The 20858-nt window shown below is 43.7% G+C and overlaps 1 protein-coding gene across 1 annotated transcript in view; it reads right to left on the bottom strand.

Annotated features, from left to right (window-relative positions):
* The window catches only part of CREB3L2 (cAMP responsive element binding protein 3 like 2), a 129683-nt gene extending 117258 nt beyond the window's left edge, over nucleotides 1–12425 (bottom strand). Inside the window, exon 1 of the mRNA XM_005679511.3 lies at nucleotides 11914–12425. Within this exon, the coding sequence (XP_005679568.2) occupies nucleotides 11914–12015 (102 nt within the window). The 5' untranslated portion in view covers nucleotides 12016–12425. The remainder of the gene's footprint in view (nucleotides 1–11913) is intronic.

The following is a 20858-nucleotide window of genomic DNA, read 5'->3' as shown; positions in this document are numbered from 1 at the left end:
CTAAGCTCCTGAACGCTGTGCAGCACAACAAACAAAATGCTAGCAGGATGTCTCCCATATCCCTTTATGCCCCACTGCCACCAAGTCCCTACATCCAACTCCTAACCTTCTCTTGTACCCGTATGCTCCTCTCCATGGTTCAAGGCCCCCTTGTGCCCTGTCCTACTTTCATGGATGACATAACCAGCCAGCAGATCATCTTGCTGCCACAAATTCTCCCCTCCAATCCATCCTTTATAACCACTAGGGTTTCCTTGCGAAAACACATTTCTTCCCCTCTTTTTTTGGTTAAAGGTCTTAAGAGCTTCCTACTCTGCAGCCCACAAAAGAATATCCAAATGGGTTAACAAAGCAGGCCAACTTTGTATGGTCTTATCGTTATCTCCCAACACTCCCCACAGAACACCCTACCTGAAATGACAAAAAAACTACTTGGAATTCACAGAATCAACTATGACATTTTATACAGTCCTACTCGGCACCTACTACTCCTATGGCTCAGAGAAGTCCTATTTATACCTCAGGATCCAATGCAAACATCACCTTTCTCATGAGAGGCTCTCCAACTCTTCATCACCTTCAGATCTGTTACTCCACCCTGTGTGCTCCAGAAAGACTTTGAATATGGCTTTAAAGCATACACCAGATATTTAATGACTTGTGATTTAATTACTTATTTACATATCTTCCTTTCCACTTGTCTGGGAGAACCATGAGGCCAAGAATGCATACCCTCCTGCCTAGAACACACAGGTTTAGAAAAGCAGTTCACCAAGTTCCTTTAGGAAGGACCAGCAATGAGAGATGTTTCCCCAGGATGTACAGACAGGAAGCAAGGGGAAGGAAGGAGTTAATGGCTGAACCTTTCAAATGCTATGACTGGTAACCTTGGATTTAAATTTCTGTTTATCACAATTGGCCAGTGAAAAAGCATTTTCATCACAAATCCTTGTTTCCTCCAAGTTTTCTAAAAACATAGCCCTATCAGTTTGAATCCTGCAAGCTCTTTCTCAGCCAAAAGGAATTTCCCTTTAAACAAAAACTATTCAGACATTTCCAAGATATGAAATGTTATTTAAAAAAAAAAAAAAAAAAACACAAGATTTTCCACTCAGGCGACTAGAAAACTGTTTGTAGGTTTTTTTCCCCCAGACTCCTCTTACTTGCCAAGAAGTCTGAAGAGGGTTTTGTGTGTGTGTGTGTTTCTGATGTTAAAAAAAAATGTTCCTACCTCTGTGCCTCTGTTTTTCCATTCTTTATTTTGTCTGAATTTTACTGAGGCAAGGTTTTTAAGTCAGAAGACAGAAGCTATGAAATGCAAAACTATATCCACGAAGTTACCTAAATGAAAGAAGCAATCAACTGAACTTTGTTGTTGCTGTTTTAAATCATCCATTTTTTTTTAAAGATCAGGAGTGGGAGCATGATACTCAGCACAGAACAGTGGTGGAGTTAAAAGGAACCTCTGGGACCATAACACAAACGCTGCATTTTACAGCAGCAGAAACCAAGGAGGAGGATGTAGAGTAACTTGTACTATAGTGAGTTTTACCAAAGAAAAGCTCTCTTCCAAGATACTTGTAAGAAGAAGCAGGCATAGACGTTTGAGTAGTTCAGAGTAACCTATCTCAACTCTTTAAAAGCTCTTCAATAATGTCAATAAAATTTAGATACATAAATGACGCAAGAACAGAGCAACTCAAAGGCAGGCAATTCAACACGGGGCAACTGTAACTGGGCTCGACAGCAGCTACACACACCCAACGGATCAACGGCGCATGATCTAAGAGGTTATGTCTGACTCTCACATGGACCTTCCACTTAGTCCCAGAAAAAAATTAGACATCCCACTGGAACACCACAAAGGGCTTCCAAGCTGAAGAATAAGCACAAGCCCACCCCAACCTGTATCTGATGGGTGACACTGACTTGAGAAATAGCTGGGTCCCGGCGGTGACTTCTGAGCCTCTCATGGGTTTACCCTGCAGTAGAGTTGGGTCAGTAAACATCCCCTAAGATCACAGGGGTGCGGTGATCAGGAGGATCAATGTGTTCCCAGCTCTTCTCAAAGTACCACATCAGGAAGATTCAAAAGTCATCCAGCCAGAGCTGCTCAACAGCTCACGATGGCCCAGAAGAATCCTGGGTCATATTCCAAAGATCTCCCAGGTTCCATCCACTGACAACTAACAGATGTAAAGATCTGAGACTAGCTATACTGAAGCTGATAGAGGAGCCCAAGAGAGCGCAAAAGATCAAGTACCAAACGCTCACATTTAATAGATGGTTAGGCAGCTGGCAAAGGAGGAAACATGAAGCGTTCCAGGTGTCACCAAAGCCAAAGCAAAAATAAGTTACAAGACGACCATGTGGTCAGCCAATATCGCCAAATGTCTCCATGAGGCTTTGCAGGTAGGGATGGAGAGAAGATTAGTGGATCGAATGGTCAGAGAGAAGTTGGAGACCACTGGGGCAGCAGTCGGAACCAGAACATACAGGAGGCCGAAGTAAAAAGTGAGGAAGTGGAGACTGCAGCTATTGTCTGAGAAAACCTGGCAGTAAACAAGAGAGAAAAACTGAGCAGAGGAAGGAGGGGCAGTAGCATCTGGCAAACATGTGTTCAAGGCAGAGGCCTGTGTTTACAGCAGAAGGCAGAAACTGAGGAGAGGAAATGAAAATGCGTGAGAGGGAATAATTACAGGTCCCTGAGCTTCCTGAATGATGTCAGACTCCTGAGGTGGGAACACCTCCTCCCCAGAAAAAAGACATTTGACTCTGGGGAGAGGGTGGGAAAGTGTGCCCACTATGGGCCTGGCAGATACATGGGAAGAACCTGAGCCCCAAAGAGGAGAGGGAACTTGCACACAGGTCACCAGACACAGTGGCCCTGGATTCCAAATCTGCCTGGCTCAAAGGCCTCTGCCTTCAACTCTAGTGGAAACTGGGGCTGTTACACAATCATGCCCCCCTCTCATCTTGTTCTCAAAACTAAACAAGGAAAGTTATTGACATCAAACTACCCAACTCACTTTCATATTAAGTTTTCAGACTTGCAGAGGCTTTCACAAGCATCCAGAGTTTTAAAAGAATACATTAACAGAAGAGACCAAGGCCACCGAGCTTCTCCAAGACTGCCTCCCTCTATGTAACAGGGTGTTAAACAAGCATTACACATCTCTGAGCATGGCGAACTTGGTGGTGGTGGTGGTTCAGTCACTAAGTCATGTCCAAACCTTTGTGATATGACCCTATGGACTGCAGCACGCCAGGCTTCCCTGTCCTTCACTCCTCACTACTGAGGCATTTGCTCAAACTCATGTCCCTTATGTCAACGATGCCATCCAATCATCTCATCTTCTGTCACTCGCTTCTCCTCTTGCCCTCAATCTTTCCCAGCATCAGGGTCTTTTCCAATGGGCCCGCTCTTCACATCAGGTGGCCAAAGTAGTGGAGCTTCAATTTCAGCATCAGTTTGGGAGCAGAGAAAAAACAGTCATGTCCCCTGCCTTCAAGGAACTTGTGTTACAGCTAAGCATCTCTCATTTTGGTTCAAGGCCTCAGATTCTCCCCAGATAAATAGGCCATCACCTCCTAAGTGCCTCGCGAGTAACCCAGACACTTCCATTCAGGGAAAAAATGAGGTCACATGGTACTTCACTTGGAAGAGCCGTGAAGGGCATGTGGCGAGCCACATGGGGGGAGTATACTCAAGGCTGACACCAATGATGGATTTCACCATTTCCTTTCAGTCTTGCCTCTACTGAGGTAGGGAATGTAAACACTACTCCTTCATTCATAAACTCGCTCACTTGGGCAATTCAGACACCCTGCACCCATAGGTCCTCAATCCTATCAAATGCCCATCCAAGGCCTTAGGCCATTTGCCCCAAGACAGTCCACAGAGTGCTCAGAGCTATGCCAGGCTGAGGCAGGCAGTTTAAGCTGCAAACAAGCACACTCTGACCTTATCCCTGTTTGAACAGCCATATGCAACTGGAAAAACAACTTCTTCAGAAAAACAGATCCAGCTTTCTGCCTGCAGAGATGAGGTTACGTGGACCTCAAACAGAACAAGTCCTTCTTGTCCTGCACGGTGATCATGATTAAGGCTCGCTAGTTACCTCCAGCCCTGATATTTGACCATGATGCAGAGAGTTCAGATAATATAGGTAAATTCTACATTTCCTCATTCGTGAGTTGGAACACAGCAGTACCGTCTCCATGACAGCCTTTACGTGCATTGCAGTTGTTTGGTTGCTAAGTCGTATCCGACTCTTTCACAACTCCATGGACTACAGCCTACCAGGTTTCTCTGTCCATGAGATTTCCCAGGCAAGCATACGGGAATGGGTTGTCATTTCCTTCTCCAAGGGATCTTCCTGACCCAGGGATCAAACGTGAGCCTCCTGCATTGGCAGGCACATTCTTTACCATTGAGCCACCTGAAAAGCCCATGCACGCAGAGCAATTTCATATTTAAATATCTCAAAACTTCTTACATTTGCTAGCCCATCTTTATGAGAAAAACAACCATTGGCTAAAGGAACATATCTTTTCATTAAGGGAAGGTCCAGCAACTCAGACTATTTTAGCAATGATCGTTACACATGGTCATGCTGGTTGCGTCTAAACCAATCAAGTAAATCCTGTTCTAGCCATTGGGATTTAGAAATGATGAAGTCATCCAACCCTTGATAATAAAGCTTAAAGAGAAATCAGGTGGTGAGCATCTGAAAAGTTTCTCTCATCCTAAAAACAGACACAGGCAAGGCACGACCTCTCTTCTTCCTCTGGATATTGTCATATTGAATACTTGATACCCATATGGGTATGAGTTGCTTTCTGGTCACCAACAACTTGGAGATGAAACCTGGAGATGAAATCTAGGCCCACACTGACCGAGGAGCACATGAATCAGCCAAACATGTAGCTATACTTTTAGGAATCTTGCAACAGAACATAATAATTCACTTATTATGTAGGAAATGGTGGCAGCTCAGCTGGTAAAGAATCCTTCTGCAATACAGGAGACCTGGGTTCGATCCCTGAGTTGGGAAGATCCCCTGGAAAAGGGAAAACCTACCCACTGCAGTATTCTGGCCTGGAGAATTCCATGGACTATACAGTCGCAAAAAGTCGGATTTCACTTTCACTTTCATTATGTTAGCAATCTGAATTAATTTTCAGTTGTTCACAGCTGCGAGCATTGTCCTTTAATTCGATTATTAATCTAGATGCAAGGCCTGATTTCTCCTGCCAGAGCAACTTCACATCAGAGTTCGAAAGAAGATTATCACTCAGGGATCTCTCAAGAAAGAGAACAAGTACAAAACTCAGCATTGCCCTCTCATCTTCCAGAATCATGTCCAAACCCACCTTCCCCCAACCCATGTCAACCCCATAAGAACAACTTTGTAGGAAATAATATAATTGAGTCAAAGACTTTTTACCACGTCAATGAAAATTCTTTAAATCATCACTAAATCAGTAACACAATGCAAGGCTGCCTTGGGGAGGGAGTTCCCCAAATACTTCTCCCCCACTACCTGGCTATTGCCTTGGGTTCTGCATTTAGAGATTCACCCTCTTAATCTGAAGTAATTATTGTTAAAAATAAATGCCCACTTAGAGGGTCACATGTTAAGTATTATGAATATTAATATTTTTAGTGTTAAGCTTATCAAATCTTTCCTGAGAGCAAAATGAAAGAGAAGGGGTTGAAAAGGGAACACCATTACAGCAAGCACTTGGGGTCCAAGAAGTGAGGGAAACACAAAAGGAATGGGGCTGAAGAAAAGTGACATAGGGCCTCCAGGACATAATCTATTGACTGCACAATTCTGTCTCCTACTGGAATTCATTACCTTTATTCAGCTGGTGGAGGTCAGGTAACCAGAGGTCAGGTAACCAGAAGTAATGACTTCTCACTCATGAGGACCCAGAGTCTCACACAGAATCTGGCCAGGGACCAACAGTTGGAGATGAACATCACAGCAAAAGCTCCCATATCCCACTGGAGCCCCATCAAGTCTCTGGGCCACCAAAAGGAAGGGGAAAGCACCAGCCTCAGAGATCAGCATCTGCCTTCCAGCAGTCACTGTGGCTGCGGAAGCCAGATGGCCTCACATTCTCACCCCAGGCAGGAGGACCCTTCTCTTAACTCACTCCCCACCCACCACCCTCTGGCCTCAGTCTTTCTTTTATTGGATTATAATTGTTTACAGCGTTGAATTAGTTTCTGTTGTACGACAAAGTGAATTAGCTGTATCACAATAGCCAGGTCATAGAAGCAAGGTAGATGGCCATGAATGAATGAATAAAGGAGATGGATGAGATGGCTGGATGGCATCACAGATCGATGGACGTGAGTCTGAGTGAACTCCGGGAGATGGTGATGAACAGGGAGGCCTGGCATGCTGCGATTCATGGGGTCGCAAAGAGTCGGACACGACTGAGCGACTGAACTGAACTGAACTGGTACAGATATCTGATGGGCTCAGTCATTTACCTTAAGAACCAACTGGATATAAAATTTAAGCAGCATAACCACTAAAAAATTCTACAAAGAACTGGATTTACACAAATTTAGCATTTAAAATGAGCAGAACTAAAGTAGGAGGTTGGAATTAACAGATACACACTGCTATAAATAAATCAGTGGTGTGTATCTACTTATAGCATGGGAAACTATACTCAGTATTTTGTAATAACCTATAAGAAAAAAGAATCTGAAAAAAGAAAAAAATTATATATATATATATAAATAAATCTTGTGCTGTATACCTGAAACTAACACAACATTGTAAATCGACTATTTTGTTGTAGTTGTTTAGGCAGTAAGCCGCATCTAACTCTGCAACCCAATGGACCCTGGCCTTCCAGGCTGCTCTGTCCATGGAATTCTCCAGGCAAGAATACTGGAGTGGGCTGCCATGCCCTTCTCCGGGAGATCATCCCAATCCACTGATCGAACTCGAGAGTCTTGCATTGGCAAGCAGATTCTTTACCACTGAGCCACCAGGGAGGCTCAGAAATACTTCAGTAAGATAAAATAAAATACTAAGCAGAACCTCTGTCATTATCTTTGCAAACACTTGGTAGTTCCAACTGCATACTTTTAAAAACAAATCATTGTAAACACTGATAAGATTCCTGTTTTTCAGATCGCTAAACTGAGCCATAAGAAAGATACCAGGAGCATGAAGCATCATACACAAATCCACTGCTAATCTTCCAGCCTCAAAGCCCTTCTTCCCCCAAGCACTCCTGCTTCCTCTATTCAGTACCCAAGGCCTCCCCCAACTCTGGTGGTGTTAAGCGAGCATCAGATCCCCATCCCTACAAGGAAATGGAGGCCAAAATCACCTCTAGTCCAGTTTTATGTGGTGCCTTTAAGTTGTCATTATTCAATCCCTAAATACTTTCAGGAGGTAAAAATTTGAACAGTACAAAAGGAATGGTGTAAAAACAACTCCCTCTCTCTTCCTCCCTCTCTTGACCTCTAGTCCCTCAAGTCACCTTAATAGAAAATCATTAATTATGTTTCTTGAGCATCCTCCCAGATATTGTTGTTGCTGTTCAGTTGCTAAGCCATGTCCAACTCTTTGCAACCCCATGAACTGCACCATGCCAGGCTTCCCTGTCCTTCACTATCTCCCGGAGTTTGCTCCAGCTCATGTCCATTGAGTTGGTGATGCCATCCAACCATCTCATCCTGTGTCACCCACTTCTCCTCCTGCCCTCAATCTTTCCCAACATCAGCATCTTTTCCAATGAGTCAGCTCTGCATCAGGTGGTCAAAATATTGGAGCTTCAGCATCAATCCTTCCAATGAATAGTCAGGGCTGATCTCCTTTAGGATTGACTAGTTTGATCTCCATGTTGTCCAAGGGACTGTACCCCAGATTTAGTCGGGGTATATAATAATATATACAGATAAGATTTATAGACTGTTTTGCTCTTTAAATTGCAAAATCCCACAGTAAATTCCCAGAAGTGTAATCTGCACAGAATCTTAGAGGAAACACATCAACATTAGAAATGTCCAATACTCTGGGGCAGGCTGAGGGGAATTTGACAAGGTGTCTTACAATGACTTGAAACCATAAAATACACACTCCTCATTTTTATAGCTGCCATCTTTTATGAAATCACTTTTAGCCTGTATCCAAAAGAAGTACTCACTGATTTAAAATTATATCTCATCATCTGTATGGGAACTAATTTTTAAGCTTCAAGAGGAACTGCAAGGCTCTAATAATTCAAGATCTAATGAGCAATTCCAAATTCAATCTATCTATGCACTCCTTTCATTGCGCCTGATGGCTCACAGAAGGTGCCTGGGAGATGTGACAATCCCAGCCTCCGGCAACTTCTATGTTTTTAAAATCAGGTAGGTGACAGTTTTGCCAAACAGACAGTAGCAATCATGCATGTAGTAGCTAAATCCCTATTTAGAGCAAAAGAGTGATCACGCTAGGAACGGCTGGTGGCTGCACTGCCACCTTGGTTAAATATTAGCTGCCTTCAGACTCAGCAATTTCTGACTCCCCAAATATCCTTTCCCATTCCCTGACTCAGTTCCTTTTAAGTCTAGATCCTTCATTCATATAGCACAGTGGGCAAAAGCTTGGGCGCTGGAGGCAGGCAGACTTGAGTTTAAATGACCTTTACCAATTTGCTTAAACTCATTAAGCCGCAGCTTTTTAATCTGTAAAACAACTCCTTCAGTAGAACATAGAGGGTTTTTTTGTTTTTTTTTTTTTGTTGTTTTTTTTTTTGCCACAACGCAGGGCATGCAGGATCTGAATTCCCAGTCCAGGGATCAAACCCATGCCCCTGCAGTGGAAGCAGGAATTCTTAACCACTGGACCAACAGGGAAGTTCCATTGAGATATCATTTTTGTAAAGCAATAAGTACAATGCCTTTCATCAGAACTAGCTACATAATCTATGGGACCTGATACAAAGTCCAAATGTGGAGCCCCTTGTTCAAAGATTATTAAGGATTTCAAGATGGTGACAGCATAGCTTCAGATTGCAGATCCCTGTGGGACTGCACAGGTGGCAGGCCTATGAAGCTAGCCCTCCCTTTCAGATGATAAATGTTCAATAGATGGTAACTATACTACCTTACCAATTTTCCTCCCTGCAAGCTCTCCACTCCCTATGTGATGCCTAATCTACTCAACTTGGAAAGTTTCAGTGAGCCTTTCCAAAAACAGGCACTTTGCCTGGAGTAACCTGCATTTACAAGGAAAAAACTGACCCAAATGGGGGGATCTAAAACAGAAAGTGATGTTACCATAAGTTCATGCCAGATGCACTCCCACCTGAGGGCCTTTGCTCTGGTTTTTCAACCTGCTGAGATCCTTCTTCCCTCCTTCAAGCCTCTGTTCAGATCCACTTTGTATAGGAGGCTTATTCTGATCACTCAATTCACTTTATCCCCCTTACCTTACTCTCTATTCTCCTTACACTCTATCCCCCTTACCTCACTCTCATTTTACTTTTTCCATAGTACTTTATTGTCCAGCATAACATATCTCTTATTTCTTATGCTTGTTTCATTGTTTATCTTTCCTTGAACAAACACGCATAGAGTGTAAGTTTCTCAAGGTCAAGCATTTTGAGTTTTTTTTGTTCACTGATATACCCCAGCTGCTTGAGGGCAAGAGGAGAAGGGGGTGACAGAGGATGAGATGGTTGGGTGGCATCACCGATTCAATGGACTTGAGTTTGAGCAAACTCTGGGAAATAGTGAAGGATAGGGAAGCCAGGTGTGCTGCAGTCCATGGGGTCACAAAGATTCCAAGATGACTATCAACTGAACAACAACAACTGCTTAGAGCAGTGTTTTGCACATAGAAGCTACTCAACAACCATTCACTGAAAGAACAAATAAATCTTTGAGTGAACGCATAATCAGGCCACACTTTTTCCACTTAGAGGTCAGGCCATTTCACATTATGGACAAATGGCAATAATAACGAGCTCTGCAACTGGATACTCAACAGAGTTCAAGAAACAGATGGGAAAGTTATCTATTTTCAAATCTCTGCCAAACTCCCCTTAGTTTAGAAAGAATATAATCCAGTCGTCTGTGCTACTAAATCTCATCTTTCAACGCTAATTCATATACTCAGTTTGTAGGCCATGACTTGCAACAGTGACAAGTGGTATTTTATGAGAGCTGCCCAGAAGAGAGACAAGTCCCTAAGTGGCAGACATAAAAAATAATTGAAAAAAAATCAAATTAGAAGAAAAATAATCACCCGTCACTGCTTCATCACAATGACAGAGAAAAACTAAGCCCTTACTACCAAGAGGAAGGTAAGGTCTTTACTCCTGAAACTGTTCATAAAGATGTGAGAGCCAGCCTGAGCAGTTCTGCCTGGAGTTAATGCCACAGTCACAGGTAGCATCTCAAACCCTGAGATCTCACAAATGCAAGTCCCGAGGAAGGGAATGTGGACCCTGCACATAATTTATCCCACCAGCTGAAAGACAACCCAAAGCATTACAGCTGTTGGATGAGACATTTACACAGTATTCACAAGGACAAAAGAGAAGAGCTGCCCCTCGCACGTGGTTTAGGTGTGGCCCACGTCAGGAGAAACATCTGGAGATATTATCAGAAGATATTTGAGGGCCAATGTGCTCTCAGCTCTGTCTTGGCAACAGGAAGCACATCTGGGCCCCCAGTTGAAATGCAGTCCACATGGTCTCCTTGGGACAGGCTGGTCGAGCACAGCCCAAAAGATCACACCACACAGCTGGCTTTTGACCCAGCATGGGCTTCCACTCCCTCTCAGCCCGCCCTCCGCCTGTTTTCAACAAGCCATTCTCAGCCACCACAAATGCTTTGGTGGGAATCACAGGGAGGCCCTCCTCCCTTTTCCCAAAATAACGTCAGCCAGAGGCCAAGGCCAGAGAGGTGGAGCCTGCAGGCCATTTTGCAAAAGTTTCAAATATCCTGGCACTGACCCCACTAAAAGAATCATAAAGGAAAAACAGCCAAGCTTCTCATTTTCTTATTAGTGTTTCTCCTTCTCTCTCTCAATATAAACTCTGCATTTGTAAAAAGAAAAAAAGAAACAAACAGATTTCACAATAAAGTCATAGTCTCAGTGCTGGCTGTTGTAAACACAATTTCATGTTGCAAATTTAATGCTAAACACTTAGTTGAAATTGAAAACTTTTAAAGAAATGTGTGTGCTCTACGAGAGTTTAATGCCCAAAAGGGTCGCTGGGGCATAAGGCTGAGCAAGGAACTGGTGAGCTGTCCCACCTTCCCTAAACCCTTTCCGAAATGTGCACTGTCTCAGATTTTCCATACCCCTTTGCTGATCTTTCCTCTGAAGAAGGAGGAAGCAGACTTCTTGGCTGCATGGTTAAAGGAGTCAAATAAAGCAATCTTTCTCCTAAAAGGAAGGGGCCTTTTTTCAAAACATACACACATACCTAGAGGTATGTTTCTTAAAATACAAATTAAAAAGTAAAGAAGAGAGGGAGAGAATATGACGGCGAAGGAAAGAAACTGCTACTTTGTTTTGTCCAGTTTTTTAAAAGCATCCCACAAAAATCAGTAGCAAACGAAACATTATCGAACCATCTACCCGTTCTCCAGCTTTATGGAGCAATAGGAAATGAAATAGCAGATGTGAAAAGCCCCCGGGGAAGAGTATAAGTTGCTAAAGGAATACAAAGGGTCGTTACTGTTATCAAAAATTTAAAAGGGCCAGCGGCCCACCTTCACTTTTCAGCTAGAAAAACCACACCTCTCCCCAGATTGCTCCATTCCAGGCAAGCTCTTCCCCAAATACTCCCTTCCGAGTTTCCGGTCCCGAGCTGTTCCTTTGATGACAATTATCCCTCTCCAGCCGCCCCTTCCCCTGCCCACCGAGTCCTCACCGTGTGGTACATGAGAGCCTCGGTCTCCCCGGGCTCTGACAGCTCGCTCAGCTTGCGGTCCCACTGCAGGACGCTCTGCTCCCCGCTCTCCAGCACCTCCATGGTGGTCCGAGGCGCGATGGGCCGAGGATGCTGAGCGCAGGAGGGGAGCGGACTGGGCGGCCTCGGTGGGCGAGATCCGCCTCCGCGTGAGGGTGTGTGCCTGTGTGTGTGCCCGTGTGTGCGTGCGTATGCGTGTAGCTTATGCACTTAGGAAGCAAACGGTTCACTCCTCTGCCTCAGACAGAACTGCCAAGGGTCCAGTGTCCTCGGAGATCTGAGGATCTCCTGAGGAGACAGATTGTCCAGAGATCAGATCGTAGGCTGAGGAGAATAAACCAGGGTGTGCCTCCAAAATAAAGGCAGGAGATCAGTTCTCATCCCAAGAAAAGCCCCTCTCAATAAGCCCACTCTCCGCTACTGCTCCAGACTCAAAACTTTGAGACTCCCCAGGGCTCCTCAGCTCTGCTCCAGGTCGCAACTAAGATTCCGCCTCCCTCCAGGACGGGGACCAATCGGATGCTCACTTCGCCGCCCTATCCAATCAAAAGTCTTTCTCTCCGCCCAAAGGCAGGGACTGCGGGAAGTCCCCGCCCATGCCTTGGAATGTGGGCAGGCAGCGCCTTTGACGTCACCGGGGAACTACTCTGGCCGAAGTGCCGCCGCAGCCACTGTCTGCGACAGCAGACAAATGGACAGCTTGGATCCTCGAGTGAAGGATTGGGGGAACAACCAATGAGAAAGGAGAGCCTGGGAGGGACAGCCAATCAGATAGCGACAAGAATACATTTTATAAGAGGGAGGGTGCGCTCAGTCTACTGAGAAAGTCAAAGAAATTAGGGCGCGTGTCTGGGAGATCGCGGTGCTTTGAGCGCGGATTTAAATTCTGTCAAGTATTTTCAAGTAGATTAGCTTATTTGACTCTTTCAGAACAATAAACAAGTCACACGTTGCACACAAATATAAATATTCTCTCATGAATTTATGTTAGCATATATCTGGCAAATTGTAACTGTTCATGCTTCCTCACATTTTCTCTCCCACTTTCTGTTAGGCTCTTCTGTCGTGTTTTTTATGGGCTTTTTTTTTTTCTTTTATTTACCCAACATACATTATTGAGGAGAGCCAACGGCTTTCTTTTCCAGGTGATAGAAGTCTTAAGTCAATGGAAGTGACAGGCAGTAAACAAGTAAAGAAAGAAACACATGTCTGAAAGTGGTAACTGCTATAAAGAAAAACAAAAGCAAAGTAAGCGAATGATATTTTAGATAGTAGTCGGGGAAGTTCTTTCTATGTAGGTAAGGTTTGAGAACAGACCTGAATGAAGTGAAGTTATGCGAGAAGCTGCTGTTACTGACAGGCAAGGAAACGCATGTGGCTGCAGTTTGAGGTGCCAAGCACCGAGTGAGGGGAGAGGGGCCTCAGAGATGGGCGAGGCCCAGACCAACAGGCCTAGTTTGGGAAAGAAAAAGCCTCTTCTAAAATATTTTCCCCTAACATTGTGATTTTTCTTCCTCCTTTCAGACTCCTCCTTTTAAAGAAACAAAGTGCTTGCATATATAGTTTGCTCATTTTAAATATAAGGGGGTCTTTGCAAATTGTCCCTAAAAGTTCCTTACAATGACACATTCCAGTGTGGAGGTTTGTCACCTTCATAAGTATTTTTTGATGGATAGGGTCATTCTAATTTTGTCTTGGGGCTCTAGGGTGTCCTTAAGAGGCAGTTTATCATGGGAACTATTCCATTTGTCTGGACCTATCTCTTAGGTCACTTGAGAATATTTTAATGCTTAAAATATAAATTAATATAACAATGCTTAAGTAGAAATTCTACTTTATTGGCCTGCATTTCCTTTGTATAATAGTTTTCTTTTTATTTCTCTTAGTTCTTGGCTTTTATTTTACAATCTGCTACCTCCTTCACCACATCCTTTTCATAGATCCCCTTTTCAATTTTTAAAGACTTTTTCAAATTTTCTTAGCATAACACTCAACATGAGCAAGCAAGATAAGAAACAAGTACACCTTCCAAAATCACTGCAGATGGTGACTGCAGCCATGAAATTAAAAGACATTTACTCCTTGGAAGAAAAGTTATGACCAACCTAGATAGTATATTCAAAAGCAGAGGCATTACTTTGCTGACTAAGGTCCGTCTAGTCAAGGCTATGGTTTTTCCTGTGGTCATGTATGGACGTGAGAGTTGGACTGTGAAGAAGGCTGAGTGCCAAAGAATTGATGCTTTTGAACTGTGGTGTTGGAGAAGACTCTTGAGAGTCCCTTGGACTGCAAGGAGATCCAACCATTCCATTCTGAAGGAGATCAGCCCTGGGATTTCTTTGGAAGGAATGATGCTGAAGCTGAAACTCTAGTACTTTGGCCACCTCATGCAAAGAGTTGACTCATTGGAAAAAACTTTGATGCTGGGAGGGATTGGGGGCAGGAGAAGAAGGGGATGACGGAGCATGAGATGGCTGGATGGCATCACGGACTCGATGAACGTGATTCTGAGTGAACTCTGGGAGATGGTGATGGACAGGGAGGCCTGGCGTGCTGCGATTCATGGGGTCGCAAAGAGTCAGAAACGACTGAGCAACTGAACTGAACTGAACACCTTCCTTAATGCTGGAATATGAATATTTATCTGTCAAACATTTCTGTTTTAGGCAGAGTCAGTCCCTGGTTTTGCCCATGTGGTTGGCAGCATCTAAGATGGCTCCAATGATCCAGCCTGTCTGTGTTCACACCCTCTTTTAACTGCCTCCCCTTGAGCGTGGGTTGGACCTGGGAACTTCCTTCCAACAAAGAGAATATGGCAAAAGTGATGAGATGTCAAAAAACATTCTGGCTCCTGGCTTCCTCATTCTCTCTTCCTCTTTTGTTTGCTTGCTCCGAGCTGCCCTGTGGAGAAGCCTACAGAGCAAGGAATTAAGGAAGATGTCCATCTAATAGCCAGCAAGGAACTGAGTCCCTCAATCCAATAACCGCAAGTAACTGGATCCTGCTAATATAACCACTTGAGTGAATATGGAAGCAAATCCTCCCCAAGTTGAGCCATCAGATGACTACAGCCTTGTTGAGAGACCCAGATCTAGAGGACTCAGCTATGCCATGCCCAGATTTTAGACCCACACAAACTAAAGGCAATAAGTTTATATTGTGTTAAGCTGCTGAGTTTTTCCTTCATAAAATCAGTAATGTAATAACTGGTGTTCTAAATGCTTGGTTAAACTTATCTCTATTGCCATAGTAGTATCCCAGTCCCCAGTGGTGAGTTTTTTCAGCCTCCTTTATTTCCTGTACCCTTCTGTTCACTGTATAGAAGACTTCTTACTGGCACATTTTTTCTTCTACATATTGAGCCTACAGTTTGTCCCTTTCCCTCTCATTCTTAGGACTTAAAAAATTTAGCTGACTCTTTTTCAGCTTCTCTGGCATCCCTTAAAAAGTAGCAGCCCTTGCTCCCCTGCCTGTTGTTGTTGGGTTTTGTTATTGGTTTTTGTTTTTTTGAGTTAATATGAACATATCACACTTTATCAAATTCAGGAGCATAACATAATGATTCAATATTTGTATCTATTGTGAAAGGATCACCACAATGTTTAATTACAGTCACCATGCTGTATGTTACGTCCCCAGGACTTACTCATTTTATAACTTGAAGTTTGTGCCTTTTGCCCCTTTCACCCGTTTCACTACCTACCCCCACTTGAAAGCCCTGCCTCTGGAAATTGCCAGTCTATTCTCTGCCTCCATGAATTTGCTTGTTTCTTTAGATTCTACATAAGTGAGGTCATACAGTATTTGTCTTTCTTTATTTGGTTTCCTATAGTGGCATGCTTAGATGGGGCCTCCCTGGTGGCTCAGTGGTAAAGAATCCACCTGCAATGTAGGAGAAAGAGGTTCAAACGCTGGTTTGGGAAGATTCCCTGGAGAAGGAAATGGCAACCCACTCTGGTATTCTTGCCTGGGAAATCCCATAGACAGAGGGCCTAGAAGGCTGCAGTCCATGGGATCACAAAAGATGTGGACATGACTTAGCGACTACCAGTATTCTTGCCTGGAGAATCCCAGGGACGGGGGAGCCTGGTGGGCTGCCGTCTATGGGGTTGCACAGAGTCGGACACGACTGAAGCGACTTAACAGCAGCAGCAGTAGCGACTAAACAAGAGCAATGCTTAGATTCCTTTATCTTTTGTGTTTTTGCTGTGTGATTGCCATCAGGCTTACAGAAAACAACTCTAGATAATAATATAAGTTTGAATTCTTTCTAAATCTCTATATTTCCCACTGCCCCCCCCCAATTTCATTTTTGGTCACAGTTTACATCTTTTTATTGTAGTTACAGTTATTTACTATTCTTGTCTTTTAACCTTTGTACTAGCTTTGTAAGTGATTAACCAGTGTGCTTTCACTGTCTTATGTTTCCCTGTTAGTGCCCTTTTGTTTTAGCTTAGAGAAGTTTCTTTCACAATTCTTGTAAGGCCAGTCTAATGTCAATGAACCCCCTTTGCTTTTGCTTCTTTGGAAATCTCTTTATCTCGCCTTCAGTTCTGAAGGACAGTTTTGCCAAGAAGAGTATTCTTGATTGGAAGTTTTTTCTTTCAACATTTGAATATTGTGCCACTTCCTTCTGTCCTGCAAAGTTTCTGTTGAAAAATCTACTAATACTCTTATGGGGATTACCTTGTACATAACAAATTTACTTTCTCTTGCTGCTTTTAAGATTCTTTCCTTGTCTTTAAATTTTGACACTTTGATTTTAATGTTTCATCATGTGAGTCTCTTGGGATTCATATTTGGAACTTTCTGGGCTTCTGGAACTGGAATTCTGTTACTTTTCCAGGTTAGGGAATTTTTCAGCAATTATTTCTTCACATGTGCTTCTGCCCCTTTCTCTCTCTCTCTTTTCCTTCTGGGTCCCCATAATGCAAATGTTGGTCCACTTGCTGTTGTTCCATAAGTTCCTTAGACTATCTTCACTCTTTTTTTTCTTTTCTTTTTGCTGCTCTGATTGGATGAGTTCCATTGACCTGTCTTGAGTTCAATGATCCTTTCTTCCACTTCATCTAGTCTGCTGTTGAAACCCTTTATTTTATTTTTCAGTTCAGGTATTCTTAGTTATGTGATTTCAATATTGTGCTTTCTTATATTTTATTTTTGTTGAAATTCTTACTTTATCCATTCTTCTCTTAAACTCAGTGAGACGTTTAATGACCTTTATTTTGAACTCTATCAGATAAGTCACTTATCTTTGTTTCATTAAGGTCTGATCTTATTCTTGTGTTTGGAACATACTCTTCTTTCTTTCTTTGAGTCTGTACTAGTTTCTATACATTTGCTAGAGCAGCCATCTCTCCAAGTCTTGAAGGAGTGGCCTCCTGTAGGAAGGTTATTGTCCAATTCTGCCTTAACTCTTGGATGTCTCTCAAACCATTGTGATTGTCTAAGCAGCATACTTTATTCTTAGTAGTTCACAGTGGTTGAAGCTGTGCCAAGCCCCATATCCCAAAGGGAAGGATCTCAGTCAGCATCTAGATTCAGGCTGATTGGAAGTCAGACTCTCAGGCAGCACTTGTAAAGTATGCAAATTTCACAGAAAGACCGGAGCTGGGCATTTCTGTCTGCTCACTGTACCCTGATCTTTGGGGAATAGCCAGTTAAGAACTGTTTCTTTGTTTGGTACCATTTCACTGAACCCAAGAACACAAGCCCCACTTTCCACTAGGGCTGGCTATCAAGGGATGGGTTTTCTGGGTAACAAATCTGTCAGTGAGACAGATATGTACACAGCTTTTTGCTTAGAGACTCAACAGCTTGGGGTGGAGCAGAGGATGAGTGTGAAGGTAGCACTTGCTGGCCTCCCTAGTCTCTGTAATCTGTCCCTGCTGCTGCTGCTAAGTCACTTCAGTCATGTCCGACTGTGGGATCTGTGTGACCCCACAGACGGCAGCCCACAGGCTCCCATCCCTGGGATTCTCCAGGCAAGAACACTGGAGTGGGTTGCCATTTCCTTCTCCAATGCATGAAACTGAAAAGTGAAAGTGAAGTCGCTCAGTCGTGCCCAACTCTTAGCGACCCCACGGACTGCAGCCCACCAGGCTCCTCCGTCTGTGGGATTTTCCAGGCAAGAGTACTGCAGTGGGGTGCCATTGCTTTCTCCCTAGATGTGTTTGATTAGAAACCTACTCTTCAGGCCACAGCTATCAAGGTAACAGGTAAACTCCCAGAAAGACTGGAGATGCATTCCAGTCTGCTGTCTCCTCCCTGTGCCCTAGTGGGGGAGGGCTATAACTGATTATGAACTTGCTGTCTATTTGACACAGTTCTGTGGGACCCAAGAGTGGAAGACTCACTAACAACCAGAGCCTGGTGATCAAGAGCAGCCTCCTGTAGGAAGGTTATTGTCCACCTCTGCCTTAACTCTTGGAGGTCTCTCAAACCATTGTGATTGTGTAAGCAGCATACTTTATTCTTAGTAGTTCACAGTGGCTGAAGCTGTGCCGAGCCCTGTCAATATCCCAAAGGGAAGGGATCTCCTCAGTGCAACCACAAAATCTGGGGCACCCATCAGACAGGTTCACAAACTCCTTTCCAGGAGATACTGGCAACTGGAGTGAGGCAGAGGGAAAACTCAAATATGGTGCCTGCTGACCAGTGTCCTTGGAAAGTATTTCATAGCCCCCTAGATGAGTGTTAGATTAGATGCCTGCCCCTCACTCCACAGCTTTAAGATAAGCAAACAGGACTGCTTCATGAGCTGCTTGATTGTTTTCAGGAGCTGCTTTAGTATTAGGTCCTGGAGGGGAGCCAGGGGAGTTCATGTGAGCCCTTTAATGACTGTTTCTCAGTTCACTATAATTTTGTGGGGCTTGTGGATACAAACCCCACTGGCTTTCAAAGCCAAGATGTTTTGAGGGCTTATCTCTCAGATGCTGGTCTTCAAAGGTGGGGTGCCAGATGTGGGGTTCAAACCCTTCACTCCTCAAGAGGAAGCTCAGGTTGTGAGATCCCTCCCCCCTTTGATTGTGGGTCACTGCATTGGGTGTGAGTTTATGACAAGATTGTGTCTCAGCCTCTCCTGCCCATTTTGATGTGGGTTTTTTCTTGTTTGCTCAACAGGCAGGAGTCACTCAGCTCCTTTGGGGGTTTCTTTCAGAAAGAAATTATTCCATGTATAGCTGTAGATTTTGTGCATATATAAGAGGAGGTGAGTTTAGGATCCTCCTATGTCGTTACTGTCGACTGAAAAAAAAATGCTTGTCACCCTGCTTATTTAACTTCTGTGCAGAATACATCATGCAAAATGCCAGGCTGGGTGAAGCACGAGCCAGAATCAAGACCGCCAGGGGAGATATCAACAACCTCCGATATGCAGATGATACCACTCTCATGGCAGAAAGTAAGGAGGAACTAAAAAGAGCTTCTTGATGAGGGTGAAAGAGGAGACTGAACAAGTTGCCTTAAAACTCAACATTCAAAAAACAAATATCATGGCATCTAGTCCCATCATTTTGCTTCAAATAGAAAGAGAAAAAGTGGAAGCAATGACAGATTTTATTTTCTTGGGCTCCAAAATCACTACGGACAGTGACTGCAGCCATGAAGTTAAAAGACACTTGCTCCTTGGAGGGAAAGCTATGACAAACCTAGGCAGCATATTAAAAAACAGAGGTCTCATTTTGCTAACAAAGGTCTGTATAGTCAAAGCTAGGTTTTTCCAGTAGTCACGTATGGATGTGAGAATTGGACCATAAAGAAAGCTGAGTGCCGAAGAATTGATGCTTTTGAACTATGGTGTTGGAGAAGACTCTTGAGAGTCCCTTGGACTGCAAGGAGATGAAACCATCAATCCTAAAGGAAATCAGTCCTGAGTATATAGTAGAAGGACTCATGCTGAAGCTGAAGCTCCAATACTTTGACTACCTGATGCGAAGAGCCGTCTCACTGGAAAAGACCCTGATGCTGGGAAAGACTGAAGGCAAAAGGAGAAGGGGGCGACAGAGAATGAGATGGTTAGATAATATCACTGACTCAATGGACATGAATTTGAGCAAATTCCAGAAGATTGTGAAGGACAGGGAAGCCTCACGTGCTGCAGTCCACAGGGTCACAAAGAGTTGGACATGATAGTGACTGAACAATAACCAAATTAACAACTAAAAGCTGAGAATCCTGTTTTATCTGGCAAACTTTCTGAGGACTCACACCTGAGAGGCGACCTCTCAAATAGCTCTGTGGGACTGCTCTGAAAAGGCAAAGGAGGAGCCAGGATACATAGGCGTTTTACAACAAAAACCAGGTTGTCAGAACATCAAAAAATTACTATTAAAGAAAATCAGATATCTCAGAGTAATGACTTTAGCACATTTCTATGTATGGGAAGATGCCAGGGTCCACACTCACTGAAATCCTTCCCTTGGTATGCCCCTTATCTAACGCCAGTAACTTGTTTTTTTCCAATCCTGAGTTCCCTCAGTGTTCACCATAAAGGGCTGTACTGGCTGACGGCTTGATGGCCACAATATCCTCTGTTTGCTCTTAAAGGCAGGGGCATTCTTAGTCCATGGAGCTTCCCAGGTGGTACTAATGGTAAAGAACCCACCTGCCAATGCAGGAGACGTAAGAGACACAGGTTCAATCCCTGGGTGAGGAAGATCCCTTGGAGGAGGGCATGCCAACCCACTCCAGTATTCTTGCCTGGAGAATCCCATGGACGGGGGGCCTAGAGTCCCTAGCATCACAAAGAGTAGGACACAGCTGAAGCAACTTAGCGTGCATGTATTCTTAGTCCATATTATCTTGTCCCCATCTATTTTTGACAGATAAATGGTCTCTGAATAGGCCAATTTAATGGTTTTAAAGTTTCTGAAGAAGCAAGTATCTATTTTGTTCTCTAATGCTCT

This window comes from Capra hircus, chromosome 4, assembly GCF_001704415.2.
Source record: "Capra hircus breed San Clemente chromosome 4, ASM170441v1, whole genome shotgun sequence".
NCBI classification, from domain to species: domain Eukaryota; kingdom Metazoa; phylum Chordata; class Mammalia; order Artiodactyla; family Bovidae; genus Capra; species Capra hircus.
This window is presented reverse-complemented; position numbering and strand designations above follow the sequence as displayed.